Raw genomic sequence first — 15,286 nt, 5'->3', positions numbered from 1 at the left:
CTCCTCCCCCTCCTCTCCGCCCTCCCCCCCTCCCCCTTCTCCCTTGTTCTCTTAACTCTCTGTTTCCAGCCTTCTCTGGCCAGGTTCCCTCAAGCTCCTCCCCTCCCACTCAGCTCCCTTCCTCTCTTATCCCCACCCCTCTCCCAATTCTCAGTAAGCTCTGCCCCCTTCGGGACCCTGCTCCTGGTGTCCCTTGCCCCCTCTGTGCTCCAAGCTGCTGTGTCCTGGGGGCCTTGTCCCCCTCACAGTTGGGGGGGCAGGCTCTGCCCCCTGCCCGTCCTTGTGCTGCTGCTTCGGGGAACCCTTGGTGGGTATGGGGAGCTGGGTTGGGCACACCTGGTCCACCTCTGACCCTGTTGCCCTCTCTCCCCAGAAGGTGGAAGAGGTGGGTGCCTGGGCCCTGGGTGGGGGGAGGGCCAGCCCTCCCCCATCTCTCCCAGCCCCTCCCCCTCCCCATGGCCACCTCCTCCCCTTCACCCCCTGTGAGGGGAGGGGTGGGTAGGTACGTCACCCTCCCGATTGAGCTAAGTATTGGAAATCCTTTCTCCATGTCCCTTTCCCTGACCCCAACCTCAGGGAAGGGTGGGGGGCTGGTCCTGTGGGCCATAGTGGGTTTCAATCAGCACACCCAATTTCAGTACCCTTGGGGCCAGTCCCAACCCCAGGTACCTCCCCAAGTCTCATCACTTCTGACCCTCTCTTCTCTCTTCTGTTGCTTGTTTCATCCCTGACCCGGTCTCCCCTGTCCCTGTCCTGGTCTGTCCTGTCCCTGCCTGGTCTCCCCTGTTGGCTGTCCCTGCCCTGCCCTGGTCTGTCCTGTCTCTGCCCTGGTCTGTCACTGCCCTGCCCTGGTCTGTCCCTGCCCTGCCCTGGTCTGTCCTGTCCCTTCCCTGGTCTGTTCTGTCCCTGTCCTGTCTCTGTCCTGGTCTCTCCGTCCCTCCCCGCCCCCACCTGGTCTCCCCTGTCGGCTGTCCCTGCCCTGGTCTGTCCTGTCCTGTCTCTGTCCTGTCTCTGTCCTGGTCTCCCCTGTTGGCTGTCCCTGTCCTGGTCTGTCCTGTCCCTGTCGGCTGTCCCTGTCCTGGTCTTTCCTTGTCTCTGTCCCGGCCTCTGCCTGACTGTCCTTGGCCTTGGGGTCCAGGCTATCAGGGCGTCTGGGGCGCTCAGAGAGCCTGCGGGTGAGTGACCGCCGCCGGCCTTCCCGGGGTAGCCTCGGGGCTAAGGGCCGGGGTGGGGGCCGTTCCCGGAGCGACGTGGACATGGACCCGAGCTCCGCCACGGCCGTGCTTGGCCCTACCCGACGAGCCACGTACGTCACTTCCCCCTCAGAAGCTGGGGAAGCCTAGAGAGTTGGGAGGTGGTGGGTTGATGCTAGACTCTCAAAAGATAGACAGCCAGTGTCTGAGGTTGCTGGGGCCAGCTGTGGACAGCACAGGCCATTGAGGAGTTGGGAGGTGGGACACTCCTATCTAGAGATCTGGGGATTGGTCTGTATCATGGCCACCCAGAGGCGTCAAATGTCAAGGCCACAGAGGGGTTGTAACTAAAGGAGAACAAGAGGCTCCCCTGGGCTACTCCAGGATTCGGCCTAACAATGCTTCTGTCCACAGCCCCGAGCCCGGAGATGATGAGCCAGGACGATCAGGCCTGGAACTGGAACCGGAAGAACCACCTGGGTGGAGGGAACTGGTGCCCCCAGACACCCTGCTCAGCCTGCCCAAGAGCCAGGTGAAGCGACAAGAGGTCATCAGCGGTGAGTGCTCCCCGGAGTCCTCACTGCAGCCAGGGGTGCTAGCCAGTGCTCCCCGGTGTCCTCACTGCAGCCAGGGGTGCTAGCTAGTGCTCCCCGGCGTCCTCCCTGCAGCCAGAGATGAAGTGACAGTGCTCCCCCGTAGTCCTCACTGCAGCCAGGGGTGCTAGCCAGTGCTCCCCGACGTCCTCACTGCAGCCAGGGGTGATAGCCAGTGCTCCCCGGCGTCCTCACTGCAGCCAGGGGTGATAGCCAGTACTCCCCCAAGTCCTCACTGCAGCCAGGGGTGCTAGCCAGTGCTCCCCCGAGTCCTCACTGCAGCCAGGGATGCTAGCCAGTACTCCCCCGGAGTCCTCACTGCAGCCAGGGATGAAGCAACAGTGCTCCCCTGGAGTCCTCACTGCAGCCAGGGATGCTAGCCAGTGCTGGCTGAGGCAGAGTCCAAGAGCGCGTGAGAGCTGCTGCTTCCCAACAGAGGCAGCAGAGGCGTGGGCTGTGGAACAGATTCAGTGTAAGTAAGCCAAGTGCCACTGCCGGCCATGCTTCAAGTACTAGCAGCGCTGAGCTTCCAGAGAAGTGTGGCTGCTTAGGCTGAGGTCAGGAGCCAGGTCCAGCAAAGCCTGTCATCCCAGCCACATGCCCTGGGGAATCAGGCGGCCAAAGGGAAAGAGGATCAGACGTTCAAGGCTAGGGCCCAGGGGGTGGCTTACTGAGTAAAAGGGGCCTGCTGCAGAGCCTGACAGCTGTCAGGACCCACATGCTGGGAGAGAGCCACCCCCACAAGATGTTCTCTGACCGCCACATGGGTGCCATGGGTGTGCATGCGTGCGTGCGCATGCGTGCGTGTGTGTGTGTATGTGCGATTTTTTTTTTAAGGAGATTCACATTATCCTCAGCCTTTGGAGTCAGTAGCAGGTGAATCTCTGTGAGTTCCAGTCTGAACTGGACTACATACCAAGTCTCAGGACTATATCAAGAGGCTCTGTCTCTAAACACCAACATTGCAGTAGCAATGGAACAGTTTTATGCTTGGGGGTCACCACAGCACGAGGAGCTGTGTTAAGGGGTCGCCGTGACAGGAAGGCTGAGACGCACTGCTCTAGAGCCTGTTCCCTCCCTAGTGATGCTTCCTGTTTTGGGCCCGCAGAGCTGCTGGTGACAGAGGCAGCGCATGTGCGAATGCTACGGGTACTCCATGACCTCTTCTTCCAGCCCATGGCGGATGGTGGCTTCTTCCCTCTGGAGGAGCTGCAGAACATCTTCCCCAGCCTGGATGAGCTCATTGAGGTCCACTGTGAGTGCCAGCCACCACTCGTCTCCTCCACATCCCACCACCAGCCCCCTCCCACCAGGCCTCATATACCCAGAACCCACCCATCCTTTGAGTACCTGCCCCAGGCAGCCTGGCCTACTCCTGGGGACCACACGTTCCCGTCCCCTGCAGCATACACCCCAGAGGTACAGACACACTAGACAAGCACATGAAGTGTGTATGACAGCCCACCAGCCCCAAGGATCAAACACACAGCTGCAGCCTGAGCCAGCAGCAGCCCAAACCAGGCATCTCAGTCTCTTGGGCTCCAGTAAAGCACCTCCTTTCCTGCGCCCCACAGCCCTGTTCCTCGATTGCTTGATGAAGAGGAGACAAGAGAGTGGCTACCTCATTGAGGAGATTGGCGATGTGCTACTGGCCCGGGTGAGGTGGCCCCACATGGCCCTGGACACTGACTCTCCATCCTGCATACCCCAGGCCTATCCTACCTTAGGCTTCCATTTCTGAATGTTTGGACAACCCCACCTAAGGCCTCCCCTTCCTGAATCTTCCTGCAGTTCGATGGTGCTGAGGGCTCATGGTTCCAGAAGATCTCCTCCCGCTTCTGCAGCCGCCAGTCATTTGCTCTAGAGCAGCTCAAAGCCAAACAACGCAAGGAGCCTCGATTCTGTGCCTTTGTGCAGGTGAGGTGGGACACGAGCCCCGGTGTGAGGAGGACACAGTGTGGTGTCCTGGTGTGAGGGATGAGGGCTCAAACTGAACTCTGGGTCTTAGAAGAGAAGGGCTATGGGCATGACCTTGGGCTACCCCTGTGCTGCCTGCTTGCTCCTCAGGAAGCTGAGAGCCGCCCACGATGCCGGCGTCTACAGTTAAAGGACATGATCCCCACTGAGATGCAGCGACTGACCAAGTACCCACTGCTGCTGCAGAGCATTGGACAGAACACAGGTACCCTCCCTCTGGCCTTCCCCGACCATGGCTGCTGAGTGAGGACATGCCAGCCTGGGGATTCACACCACGCCCTTTGCCTGCAGAAGAGCCTGCAGAACGGGAGAAAGTGGAGCTTGCAGCCGAGTGCTGCCGTGAGATTCTGCACCACGTCAATCAAGCCGTCCGTGACATGGAGGACCTGCTGGTGAGCCGGGGCATGGCTCTACCTGGGACAGGCCATGGTGGGGAAAGGACATGCACCTGGCTCAGAGGTCAGTGTCCAGGAGTCAGCTGGCCTTTGGTGTCTTCCTCTCAGGACTTCTGGAGGTCAGACATGGACCTCAGCTTGTCCCCCAGAAGTTGGCCTTGTTTTACTGCTTACCCATCCACCTTGGAGTCACTGAGGGTCAGCCCCTGTGCCTGGTTTAGCTCCCTATAACCCTCCTGTCTCTGTCCTAGCGGCTCAAGGATTACCAGCGGCGGCTGGACCTGACTCACCTGCGGCAGAGCAGCGACCCCATGCTGAGCGAGTTCAAGGTGAACCCTGTCGTCTTCCTTCAACTCTCCTTGGCCCTGCTGCCCAGGGTGTTCTTATGTACAGTGCAGCCCAGCATGCGTCCAGGGAGCCTCCATCCCCACCTCCTTTCCAGAGGGTGTCCATGGTGACCCCTGACCTCAGTCCCTGGTCCTCGGCTGTTCAGCTTGCTGCCCTCCCCTCCCTTCATCACCTTAGCTGACCGTGGCTCCTTCCTGCCTCAGAACCTGGACATCACTAAGAGGAAGTTGGTCCATGAAGGCCCCCTCACGTGGCGAGTAACCAAAGACAAAGCTGTGGGTGAGTGCACGCACAGGTGTGGGGAACAGGGTAGAAGTCAGGCGTGACTCTGCTGCCCCCCTGCAGAGGTGCACGTGCTCCTGCTGGACGACCTGCTGCTGTTGCTCCAGCGCCAGGACGAGAGGCTGCTCCTCAAGTGCCACAGCCGGACGCTGACACCTACGCCTGACGGCAAGACCATGCTGCGGCCCGTCCTCCGGCTCACCTCTGCCATGACCCGAGAGGTGGCCACCGGTGAGCTGCGGCAGGTCATCTGAGCACAGTTGCTCTGTGACAGGGGGAGTGGAAGTCTCTAAGAGCCACAGAGCCCACTCTGGGAAGGGACAGAGACTGAGAAGGGTCTGAGTGAGGCAGAAGTGGGCGGGACTAAGTAAGAATGGCAGTGACTGTCATCGCAGTACCCAGGAGGCTGAGGCCAGAGGATATTGAGTGTCAGGTCAGCTTGGACTACAAAGGACCACCCTGTCTCAAGAAACTAAAAATAGCCATGCTTGGTGGTGCACACCTTTAATCCCAGCACTCAAGAGGCAGAGGCAGGCAGATTTCTGAGTTTGAGGCCAACCTGATCTACAGAGTGAGTTCTGGGACAGCCAGGGCTACACAGAGAAACCCTGTCTGGAAAAACAGCAAAATGCAAAACTAAAAATAAATAAAAATATAGGGAATTGCGTACATTTACAGAGAAGCATAGTCTGCCCCAGCGGGTTTGTTGTTGTTGTTGTTGTTTGTTGTTTGTTTTCCCACAATGCTGGCCTCCCTTTTAGGAATTGTAGGTACTTGGAGCATAAGCCCAGGACAGAGAGTTTTGCAAGCATTGCTGAGAGGTTGTGCTAGGGCCACTGATGGTGGAGGGGTTCTTCAGGTGAAGGCAGCCTAGGCTCTGTGGCCCGATGTGATGAGGGCTGTGGAGGAGGACGGCAGTATTAGCAGGACAGTGAGTGTGAACTGCTTCACATGAGGGGAGAACAGCAGACAGCACCCAGAAGGGGGACACACTGGGAACTCAAGCTCCAAGCCACATCTCTCCCCTCCCTGTGCAGATCACAAAGCTTTCTACGTCATTTTTACCTGGGACCAGGAGGCCCAGATATATGAGCTGGTGGCACAGACATCGTCGGAACGCAAGAAGTGAGAGTCCCCAAGGATGGTGTGACGGAGTGTGTCCTGAACAGGGTGGGGTTTAGGTGTGCTGACCACCTCTGGTCTTGTCCTGTCTCCCCAGCTGGTGTGCCCTCATCACTGAGACTGCCGGATCCCTCAAGGTCCCTGCCCCTGCCTCCCGCCCCAAACCCCGGCCCAGCCCAAGCAGGTAAGGGGTCAAGGAGGGAGCTGGAGAAGGGAGCTTGGAGATTGTGTCCCTGCGCATCTACAGAACTTAAGCCCCAGCACATGTACAAATGCGTGTGCTGAGTCCAGCACAGCCTGCCTCTGGCTATCTGTATCCCAGCCTGCCAGTCTCTGGACCAGGGATATGGGGTCACTTGTCGCTTCTCTCCCCAGCACCCGAGAGCCCCTGCTCAGCAGCTCTGAGAACGGCACTGGAGGCACAGAGATCGCCCCAGCTGATGGTAAGTCTCGAGGTCACTGGCTAGGGGAGGGCACGAGAAACCAGACAGGATCTGAGCATCCTCTTGGTCTGCCTGCCCAGCCCGGACAGAGCGGATCCTCAGCGACCTCCTGCCCTTCTGCAGACCAGGCCCAGAGGGCCAGCTTGCTGCCACAGCCCTTAAGAAAGGTAGGCCAGCCCTGCACCCTCTGGGTCCGGTATCTACTCAAATGGTGCCTCTATTTGAACTAGAGAAAGGCTCCATCTTTCAGATTTCTATATGTCCACGAGTCAAGAAGCCCTCCCAAATCCCTTCTTTAGCTACTCTCCTACCCTGGATGCTAAGTTCAGCTTCTCCAGCCTCAGGCCCTGCCCCATCCTAACCCTTTTGACTGATATCCACCTCGTCCCTCAGCTGTCGGCGGGCCCTCGGCCCCCTGCCCCTGGTCACCCTGTTCCTCTTGCCTTGCCCAGTACTGTCCCTGAAACAGATCCTGTTAAGCACTGAGGAAGAGAGTGGAGCGGGGGCTCCCCGAGATGGGGATGGGGTACCTGGTGGCGGTGGTGCCCCGGGCCGCGAGCACACCCGGGAGATTGAGGAAAACCTGCTTAGCCTAGAAGCGGCCATCAGACAGCTGGAGGTATGCTTGAGGGCTGGGGACTTGGGCAGGTTGTGGAGGGAAAGGTATCCCTCATCTGTGATCTCCTCCAGGAGTTAGAAGAGGAATTTTGTCGCCTGAGACCCCTCCTGTCTCAGCTTGGGGGGACTCTGTCCCCCAACCTGGCTGTGCCTGAGCACTCTCCTCAGACAGGTGAATGGGGAACTGGGTCAGGGTGCTGTTCTAAGGGATGGAAGGGGTACCCTTGTCCCACCGTTTTCCCTCCCTCTCTCCGTGTTTATTACCCTCAGGCCTTTCATGAAGAGAAGAGAAGGGGAGAGGATGCGAGGGGCCCCCACCCCCACAGCTGCCACAGCATCTCATACCCCAGAGGCCTTGAGCAGAGGGAGATTGGCTGAACTTGATAGTGGACCTGCTCCGGCTCCTGCCTCCCACCCTGGCCTCTGCCTTTCTCCCGCCTGCCTTCTGCTTGGGCGACTCAGGGATTCACTCCCAGAGTACCCCCATAATCCCCACTTTTCAGGCCATCTCAGTATTGCCTATGGGGGGGGTCACCCCTCCATCCTCTACCCCAAGTGCCTTTGCTCTGTTTTTATATTCTGAATTGGAGGTTTATTTTTAATATATATTATCTAAGGAGAGATCTCTGTGTGTGAGGGCGTCGGGCAGTGGGCCCCATGTCTGGGCCTGGCCTTGACTGACTGGGTCTGACCTATGTCACCTCCATGACTCTTGCCTCCTTTCAAGCTCTCCATCCATCCATCTGTCCATCCGTCCATCTGTCCATCCCTCCCTCCCTCCATCTCTCTGTCCCTCCATCCATCCATCCATCTGTCCATCCCTTCCTCCCTCCCTCCATCCTTCCCTCCATCTGCTGTCTTACATTTTTATTTAGTGTATTATGGGTGGGGCACACATGTGTGCCGCATCAGAGGACAACTTGTGGGAGTCGGTTCACCTTCTGCCATCTGGGTCCCAGAGCTCAAACTCAGGTCATCAGGCTCGATGACAAATACCTTTACCGTTCACCTGTACCCAGGACTCCACACACATGCACGCTGCATGTGAGGTGTGCCCGTGGTCATCCAGAATGAGGCACCCACATTGCACACTCTGTTCTTTTATTTTTGTAGTAAACTCTGGAAGTGGCTGTGGGATTTCCAAGGGAGCCAGTGGGGAGAGGCCCCTCCTGGGTGGGGCTGGGGCGGGGTTATTGCTCTGAGCTCCCTGTCCCCAGGGGGACCTGTGTGGGAGGATTTCAAGAGAGGGGGCTGGCACTGGATTGGGGACACTGCCACACGAACACGCAGGTCACAGCACATAGGAGGTCAGGGGAGGCTGGACGCCGTATTGCACTTTGAGAGTGGGGCCGGGCGGTTACCCCTCAAATCTGAACCTGGGAAGAGACTAGAGGCCAGCCTGTTCCTCTCCACTGTGTGGAGAAGGCGTGACCTCCGCTCGGGGCTTGGAAGTGGCCAGGAGGGTGCCAAGGGCTGGTCCTGGGCCTTGAACTGGTGTTAAGGGCAGACCAAGTAGAAGAAGCTTCATGGGTGACTGCCCTGGTCACCAGCAGAATCCACCCTACACCTGCTCAGCTGCCACTCCCCCCTTTGCCTGACTTGGTTTTGGGGGACACTGGTAGACCCTCATCGCCCTCGCTGTCAGAGCTGCAGCCGCTGACGTCCGTGATCTCCAGCTCAGAGTCACTGTCCTCCTTCCCAGCCAGTGTGGCCTCTGGACCTCCAGCCCCCGGCAGTGCCAGGCGAGGGGCCACTGCCAGCCCTGAGGGGCGCTCGGGGCCCAGGCCCTCCCCTGTTGCAGCAAGCAGGGGTGCAGCCATGGGCCCTCCCCCTGTTCCTGCAGCGGGCAAGTGGCCCAGGGAACCCAAAGGGCTGGGGTAGAAGTGAGGTGGGTAGAGAGAGGGGGGCAGCTTGGGGAAGGGGCCTGTGAGGTATGGGTTAAAGTTCCAGGGGTACTCAGGGAAGGCGCGGCCATAAGGACCCAGCAGGCTGGGTGGCTTGGAGTAGCCGGTGGCACCTGGAGGGGCATAGGGAACAGGTCAGGCTGGCCCACTTGCCATTTGGGAGCCTGCTTGCATGGTGTGTGTACCTCCTCCGTGGTCTTCCTACCCTTCCCAGTGTGATTCCACTAAGGGTCTCCCACCTTCCACCTCTCCCCCTATTCCTTTAGCCTGCCTCCCCCCAAAACCCTTCCTGCCAAGTAGCCAACTCCCTCCTGTTAAGTTCCTCTGCCGCAGAGCATTCTCTGCCTTGACTGGTTTTTTTCTAGAAATGTTCCCATTATGTCATCCAAGTTGGCTTCCACTTGTAATTGACCTGCCTCGGCCTCCTAAGTGCTGGGTATCGTGGAGCCCAGCCTGACACTGCACTCGCTCTGTAGTCCAGAGCAAGACTGAGCTCGGTCCTCCAGCCTCTGTGTCCCTTGTGCTAGCATCGCTGGTGTGTGCACCACACCCAGCTGCTGCAATGTTGATCGGAACCCGCTTCCTTCTAGCCATTCTGACTCCGCCCTCCCTGGCTTTTAAACGTGTACCCACACACAGACTCTGTAGACACATCTCTGCCTAGATCTCCCACCACCCCCCCACCCCCACACACACACACTATCTTGTTTCCTGGAGTCCTCTCTCTACCTGTGCAGATCCCCTTCCCCAACCCCAGGCCCTTACCAGAACCCAGGAATGGGAAGGGACTGTCCAGACGTAGTTTATCCGTCTCTGGGGTGAATAGGGGTGTCCGACCCCCCGGCTCTCCTAGGCGTGGGGTAGAGAACAGGTTCTGCAGGGTCTGGAGAGGGAGGCAGGGAGGTGGTACTGCTTAGCCCCCTCTGGAGAGGATCCTGATGTCAGGGACCTAAACACCCTTCTTCCAGCACTAAGATTCCAGTATCCAGACTCACCTCGGGGGTCAGGGGTGGAGCGTCTGGCCCAGGTGCCCCAGCAAAGGGCCCAGGGGTCAGCAAGAGTGGGGAGCCAGTGGCAGCGGCAGCCACGTCCAGCAGTGGGTAATTAACAAGTACAACTTTGCTGAAGTTGAACTTGTAGGTGAACCTCTTCCCTTTGGTCTTGTGGAGAATGCGCTTGTTGTAGTAGTAACTGTGGGAGAGAGGATGGGGTACTGGGGAGGGGCAAGCGAGGGGTGAGGGAGGGGCAAGCAGGGGTGAGGGAGGGGCAAGCGGGGTGAGGGAGGGGCAAGAGAGGGGTGAGGGAGGGGCAAGAGAGGGGTGAGGGAGTAGCTGGGCTCAGGTTCCTCTTGTCACCACCCCCACCCGGTTTCCACTCACAAATACTGAGATCCACTGGAATTCAGTCCTAGGATACAGAGGGAACGCCCCCACCTTGGGGGGTGGACCAGAAGGAACAGTGAAGGGAGAAAAGAGCAGGATGGGGGAGGGGGTCTGGCCCACAGTCCCTCCTCACCGCAGGGCCCGGCTCAGCTTGTCATAATTCATGTGGGGCTTGCACTTTCGAATGCCCCAGAGGCGAGCCACTTCATCAGGGTCCTTGATGACGAATTCCCCATAGTCTCCCTGCCAGGCGATGACACCCTGGTACTCCTCCTTCTGCAACAGCTCCAGGATAAAGTGCCACAGCTGGATCTGCCTGGAGCCAGGGGATGACTCCGGCTTGTAGGCCCAGTCTGGGAAGGCAAACCCTAAGGACAGGAGACAAGGAAGCCTTAAGGTTAGGAAATGGTTGGGGGCTCCAGGTATTCTGCAGCTTGAGATGTCTAGTCTCTGAGGAGCATCTTATGGACGTGTGAGTTACTCTTCAGACCCACTGTGCTTGAGTCTGCTCCCTAAGTTACCTGAACGGCTGGAAAGAGCCCCTAGGTTTGTGCCCTCACGTGCCTTGGTGCAGTCCCCTGCCGTTCCCCGCCCCCCAAGTTCAGCAAGGGAGGAGATTGTGGAATTGAGAGGGACCCATTTTCTGCATCCACAGCTGTCTTGGGACGTGCCTGAAGAGGGCCAGCTCTGAGCAGTGATCACCCTGTCAGGAAGCCGAAGGTGTTTCCTGTGACTTGTGATCTGCCCCTTACCTAAGGCCCCCACTGGCACACACACAGCCTGCATGCATCTGTGTATCTGCCTCCAGTCTGTCCTTTCCCATGTGCTCCCAGCTTCAAGCTGTCCAGCAGAAGGCTGTGTCTGATGCAGGCACAGCCCTGTAGGTGCCCATGGCAGATAGCACATCACGCAGACATCCACTCGCCATGTTAGTCATGGGACACAGTCACACCCAAGTGCTATACACTCCTGCTTGGGGCCACTAAAGCAAACAGATGTAGGCTGCCGACACTATATGGACTCCACAGCCCAGCACTGGACATCCGTTGCAACATGCACAATTACAGACACAGGAGCCCAACAGCCCAGCTAATATCTGGTGTGATAGAAACAATGAGACCGTGACACTGAAGTCCCCAGATAGGCAGACGGGCACGTGCTCGGTAACAGTGACAACCAAACAACCTCCCAGGTCTACACTCGGGCATGTGTATGTCGGCAATTGCATGGTCCAATTGGCATTACTTCACCCTGGGAGGAGCTTCCTGGTTACCACCATCCGTACGTACTTAGAGGCCAGGAGCGGAGATCCTACCTACCCCTGCTCTTTCCGGTCTGGAAGGCTCTGGATCCCAGTGCCCACACCACCTCCTATGTCATCCTCTGTCTCCTACCTGCTCAGAGATTGGCATGACCCAGACGTAAACATATGCTTAAATCTGGTCTCTAGCAAGCTGAGAGCTGTACAAGAGACAGGGGAGGCTAGGGAAGCCATCAAAGACTGGGATGTAGGAGGGACTGTACTGAGATGGGAGACCTCAATCCCTGTATCCAGTTGCTGTGTAGCCAGGGGATAGTTCCTTGACCTCTCTGGATTGAGGTCCTAGAAGCAGGAGGAAGGGAGGGGCAGAATCTCACCCAGGCTGCCCTCTGGTATAAACAGGTGCAGGTGAGGCCCTAACTGCCAAAGGACAGGCAGTCGTCGCCACTCCCCTTGGAAGGGGAGTTTTAATCTCTGAGGCACCTCAGCTCAGATGCCGTGAGCAGTCAGTCTAAATGGACCCTGGCCTACCCATGGCACACTCCCCTGGAAAAGCCACTGTGTCACAAACATGTTTGCACAACCAAGAGACCAGAAGGGATCCGCTGGAGAGGGGACTGCTACGGCAGGCAGAAGAGACAACCCCAAAACCTAGCAATGGGAGAGATACAGAGACACAGTCTGGAAACCAAGCCTAGATCCTGATATACAGGCCTAGGGCCATCTACACACACCCTGCAAAATATACCTCAGATAGCCAAATCCAGAAACAGGCAAATCCTCTTTACCCCACCAAAGCAGGAACATAGCACACAAGCTGATAGACACTGAAAGCATACATGCACAAGCCTGAAACGCAGTCTGGGATCATTCCTGTGGCCTCTGTGGTCCAGTCTGTGTATGAGCAGGCACGCATTCACACAAAGATGCCCCCCCACCGCAGACACTTGCTATCTGTGACCCCTTCATGAACACTCAAGTGTCATGCATGCCTACACTCCACAATGAAACTCAGAGCAGACAGACAGATGGACAGGCAGACAGACAGACGGTCCCTCTTATTAGTGACCCATTCATGCCCAAGCAGGTCCTCTCCCCCTGGCTTAAGCACCACGTGACTCTCCTTTCTTCTCTTTAGGCTGTGTCCTCTCCTTATGCCTAGCCTAGAACTCTGGGCTCTGCACCCAAAGACCCGGGTACCGAGGTAGGTGCAGCCTCGATGGACGTGGTGGAGAAATACTACATCTCGGCCCCCTTCAGTCCCTCATCCCTCCTGACACCTCATTCATCCTCCAAAAGACCCTCGACCTTTGTGTCCCAGGAAGCAGGTGTCAGGGAGAGCAGACCGTGAAGAAGTTTCTGATCAAGTTTCTCATGAAAGGGTTTGTAGCCAGGGAACTGCTGGAGACCGAGATAGACAGATTCACAGGTGTGTGAGAGAGATGGGAAGAGGAAAGATAAGGAACAGGGCACAGCCCCTGGGAAGGGCTGTGAGGAGGGACAGGACAGTTACCAGGGGTCCAGAGAGCCGGCAGGGCAGGCGGGGCGAAGAGAAGGTCCGAGACACAGCTACAGTCCATGGTAGAGCGAGCCCTGCAGAAGCCAGGACAGAGACAGGACAGCGGGAGAGAACTGGGTCAGCCAGTGGGGTTCTGCGGGGCTCCTCCCCTCCCAGGACCTCAACCTGATGCCAGCCCACCCAATTGCCTTCAGTCCTCAACCCCTCCTGGTCCACTCTCTCCCCTCCCGCAGTCCGGGTGTTCCTAACTGAAGCCGCTGTCCTTCCCTCCTGCTCTGCACCCTCCTCTATGTGGTCTTCTTCACCAAAGTCTGACAATTCGCTACCAACAGACCCTCAACACCCTTCACCCGCCCGATGCCCTCCACACGATCTCTGGCTATCCTGCCTCCCGCCTGACCTCTGGGGGAGTAAGGGATTGGTCCCTGGGTCTTTGGGTCTTCCTGCCTCTCTCTGCGTGTGGCTCTCTCTATCCAGCTACTTCAGATTTAACACGCTTGAAAACACAAATTCACCCCCACCTGGCTGACCCCCGGCAGCTCCCTCTGTGCCTCACACTGCAGCAGTGGCCAGCTTAAAGCTGGCAGAGTTGGGTACCTGCTAGCTAGGCTGGAGAAAGAGCAGGCCCAGCCCTCGCCTTTCCTCCCTAGTAGACACCCACCCCCAATCCCCAGTCTGCTCTCTGAACCCCAGACCACCGCTCCCCACCCCACTTCTCTCTCAAACCTGCCGCTCACCAAGGGTTCTCTATCTCTTCGCCTTAGACTGACCTCCCCCCCCTCGCAGGCACCCCTTCTAGGAGCTGCCCCCCCCCCAACACAGTCCTTTCCCTTCCCCTTAAGGTAGAGCCACCCAAGCCTGCTACCCAAAGAAACCCATGGACCCCTGCCTCAAACCTGCTGCTCAATCAAGATTCTCCATTCCTCCTAAGATCAGCCGGCTTCTCCTCTCAGAAACTCCCTCCCCACAGACAGTCTCCCCCCTCAAACACCTGTCCACTCAGATTGGCGTTACCCCTCAGATATCCTTCCCCTCAGACTAGCCTCTCGCTCAGATACCTTTCCCCTCAGAGTGGCATCCCCACTTAGAGACCCCTTCCTTGACTAGTCTCTGTCCTCTGACACTGCTTCCTGCTTCCCGTGACATCCACCTCCCCCTTAGGGACATTCTTTCCCCTTGGATCTGCCTCCTCCCTCCCTGTGCCGACTCCCTCAAATCCCCACTCCCTCAGAGAACCTGCTTTGTAGACACCTCACCCTTTTCCTGGCACCTTTGCCCTCTGTGAGCCCAGCCCCTCAGACACCGTCATCTACAGCCTCCTGCCCGTTCACACTCACTGCGGCTACCCTTAGACAAGACATCCTTTAGCCGTCCTGCCTGCACTCAGGGATTCCCACACACCACGCACAGCACCCTTTCCCTCAGATACCCCACCCATTAGATCTTCTACAGACACTCCACACACCTCTCCCATACCATACAGCCATCCACCCCTCCTCACTCCTGGATAGGTCTGTCCTCTCTCTGTATGTAGCTCCCCACTGCTCCCTCAAGACTTCCTCGGCCCCCTGGAGTCACCCCTGCCAAGGGCCACCCCTCCCATACTCCATCTCTCTGGGAACCCTTCCCTATCTCTCTTCCCCGCTCATTTCCATCTCTCCCTGCACTCGGCCTCTCTTCTCACCACCTCTCCTCTTTCCTCCACCTAGAACGGTCCCCCCATCTCTCCTCAACTCTCTCCTCCCAGCCCTCAGTCCCGTCTCCGTCTCCCATTTCTCTGTCTCTGCCCACCTGCTTCCCACAGCTGTCTCCCAGTCCCTACCCCTATTTCCTTCTCCATCCCTCACTGATCCACCTCCCCGCGTCTCTCTGTTTTCCCTATCTCTGTCTCTCCATCTCTCTCCCTCGTCTGCCTACCTCTCCCTCCTCCTCCCGGCCCCCTTCCTCTCAGCCCCGCCCATCCCGTCTCTCTACCGAGCGTCTCCATCACCACCTCACCATCTCTTTACCCACACTCACCCCCGTCTAACTCCCCCCTCCTGCTCTCTCTGCCTCTCTGGGTCCCCCTCCTCCCTCCCCCACCCCCCATTGGCCCCTCTCATTTCCGTGTTGGTTTTGATTTCTCTTCCCAACGCTTTCAACTCCCCGCCGCCTCCTCCGGACACGTTATAACGAGGAGCCGTGGGATCGGCGCTCCGGGCCCTGCTCCCACGCTCCCCCCCGTCGTCTCTCACACACATCTCTGCCTT

At 58.1% G+C, this 15,286-nt stretch overlaps 2 protein-coding genes across 15 annotated transcripts in view; one reads left to right on the top strand and one right to left on the bottom strand.

Annotated features, from left to right (window-relative positions):
- The window catches only part of Arhgef1 (Rho guanine nucleotide exchange factor 1), a 21,055-nt gene extending 13,463 nt beyond the window's left edge, over positions 1 to 7,592 (top strand). For 4 of the 14 annotated variants that reach the window (XM_028781288.1, XM_028781289.1, XM_028781285.1 and 1 more), the window contains exons 14-31: positions 374 to 385; positions 1,139 to 1,306; positions 1,608 to 1,750; positions 2,895 to 3,041; positions 3,361 to 3,443; positions 3,578 to 3,703; positions 3,854 to 3,968; positions 4,055 to 4,155; positions 4,410 to 4,487; positions 4,710 to 4,785; positions 4,852 to 5,019; positions 5,826 to 5,913; positions 6,008 to 6,094; positions 6,286 to 6,353; positions 6,434 to 6,520; positions 6,806 to 6,972; positions 7,044 to 7,143; positions 7,255 to 7,592. In XM_028781288.1, the coding sequence (XP_028637121.1) occupies positions 374 to 385; positions 1,139 to 1,306; positions 1,608 to 1,750; positions 2,895 to 3,041; positions 3,361 to 3,443; positions 3,578 to 3,703; positions 3,854 to 3,968; positions 4,055 to 4,155; positions 4,410 to 4,487; positions 4,710 to 4,785; positions 4,852 to 5,019; positions 5,826 to 5,913; positions 6,008 to 6,094; positions 6,286 to 6,353; positions 6,434 to 6,520; positions 6,806 to 6,972; positions 7,044 to 7,143; positions 7,255 to 7,349 (1,909 nt within the window). In that variant the 3' untranslated portion in view covers positions 7,350 to 7,592. Of the gene's footprint in view, positions 1 to 373; positions 386 to 1,138; positions 1,307 to 1,607; positions 1,751 to 2,894; positions 3,042 to 3,360; positions 3,444 to 3,577; positions 3,704 to 3,853; positions 3,969 to 4,054; positions 4,156 to 4,409; positions 4,488 to 4,709; positions 4,786 to 4,851; positions 5,020 to 5,825; positions 5,914 to 6,007; positions 6,095 to 6,285; positions 6,354 to 6,433; positions 6,521 to 6,805; positions 6,973 to 7,043; positions 7,144 to 7,241 lie in introns of all 14 variants that reach the window. The other 10 variants (XM_028781298.1, XM_028781296.1, XM_028781297.1 and 7 more) reach the window with 6 other exon arrangements.
- A 521-nt stretch (positions 7,593 to 8,113) lies between these two features.
- On the bottom strand, positions 8,114 to 13,098 carry LOC114632721 (ETS domain-containing transcription factor ERF). Its single transcript, XM_028781349.1, has 5 exons — positions 13,032 to 13,098; positions 10,391 to 10,625; positions 9,871 to 10,066; positions 9,641 to 9,758; positions 8,114 to 8,988 (listed from the first exon to the last, which is right to left on the bottom strand). Exons 1-5 carry the CDS (start codon positions 13,096 to 13,098, stop codon positions 8,543 to 8,545), a joined length of 1,062 nt encoding a protein of 353 aa, XP_028637182.1. The 3' UTR covers positions 8,114 to 8,542.
- Between the last annotated feature and the right edge of the window lie 2,188 nt (positions 13,099 to 15,286).

The sequence above is a fragment of the Grammomys surdaster genome, unplaced genomic scaffold (genome assembly GCF_004785775.1).
Source record: "Grammomys surdaster isolate TR1022 unplaced genomic scaffold, NIH_TR_1.0 396, whole genome shotgun sequence".
Classification (NCBI taxonomy): domain Eukaryota; kingdom Metazoa; phylum Chordata; class Mammalia; order Rodentia; family Muridae; genus Grammomys; species Grammomys surdaster.
The sequence above is the reverse complement of the archived record's forward strand: the minus strand, read 5'-3'. Positions and strand labels throughout refer to the sequence as shown.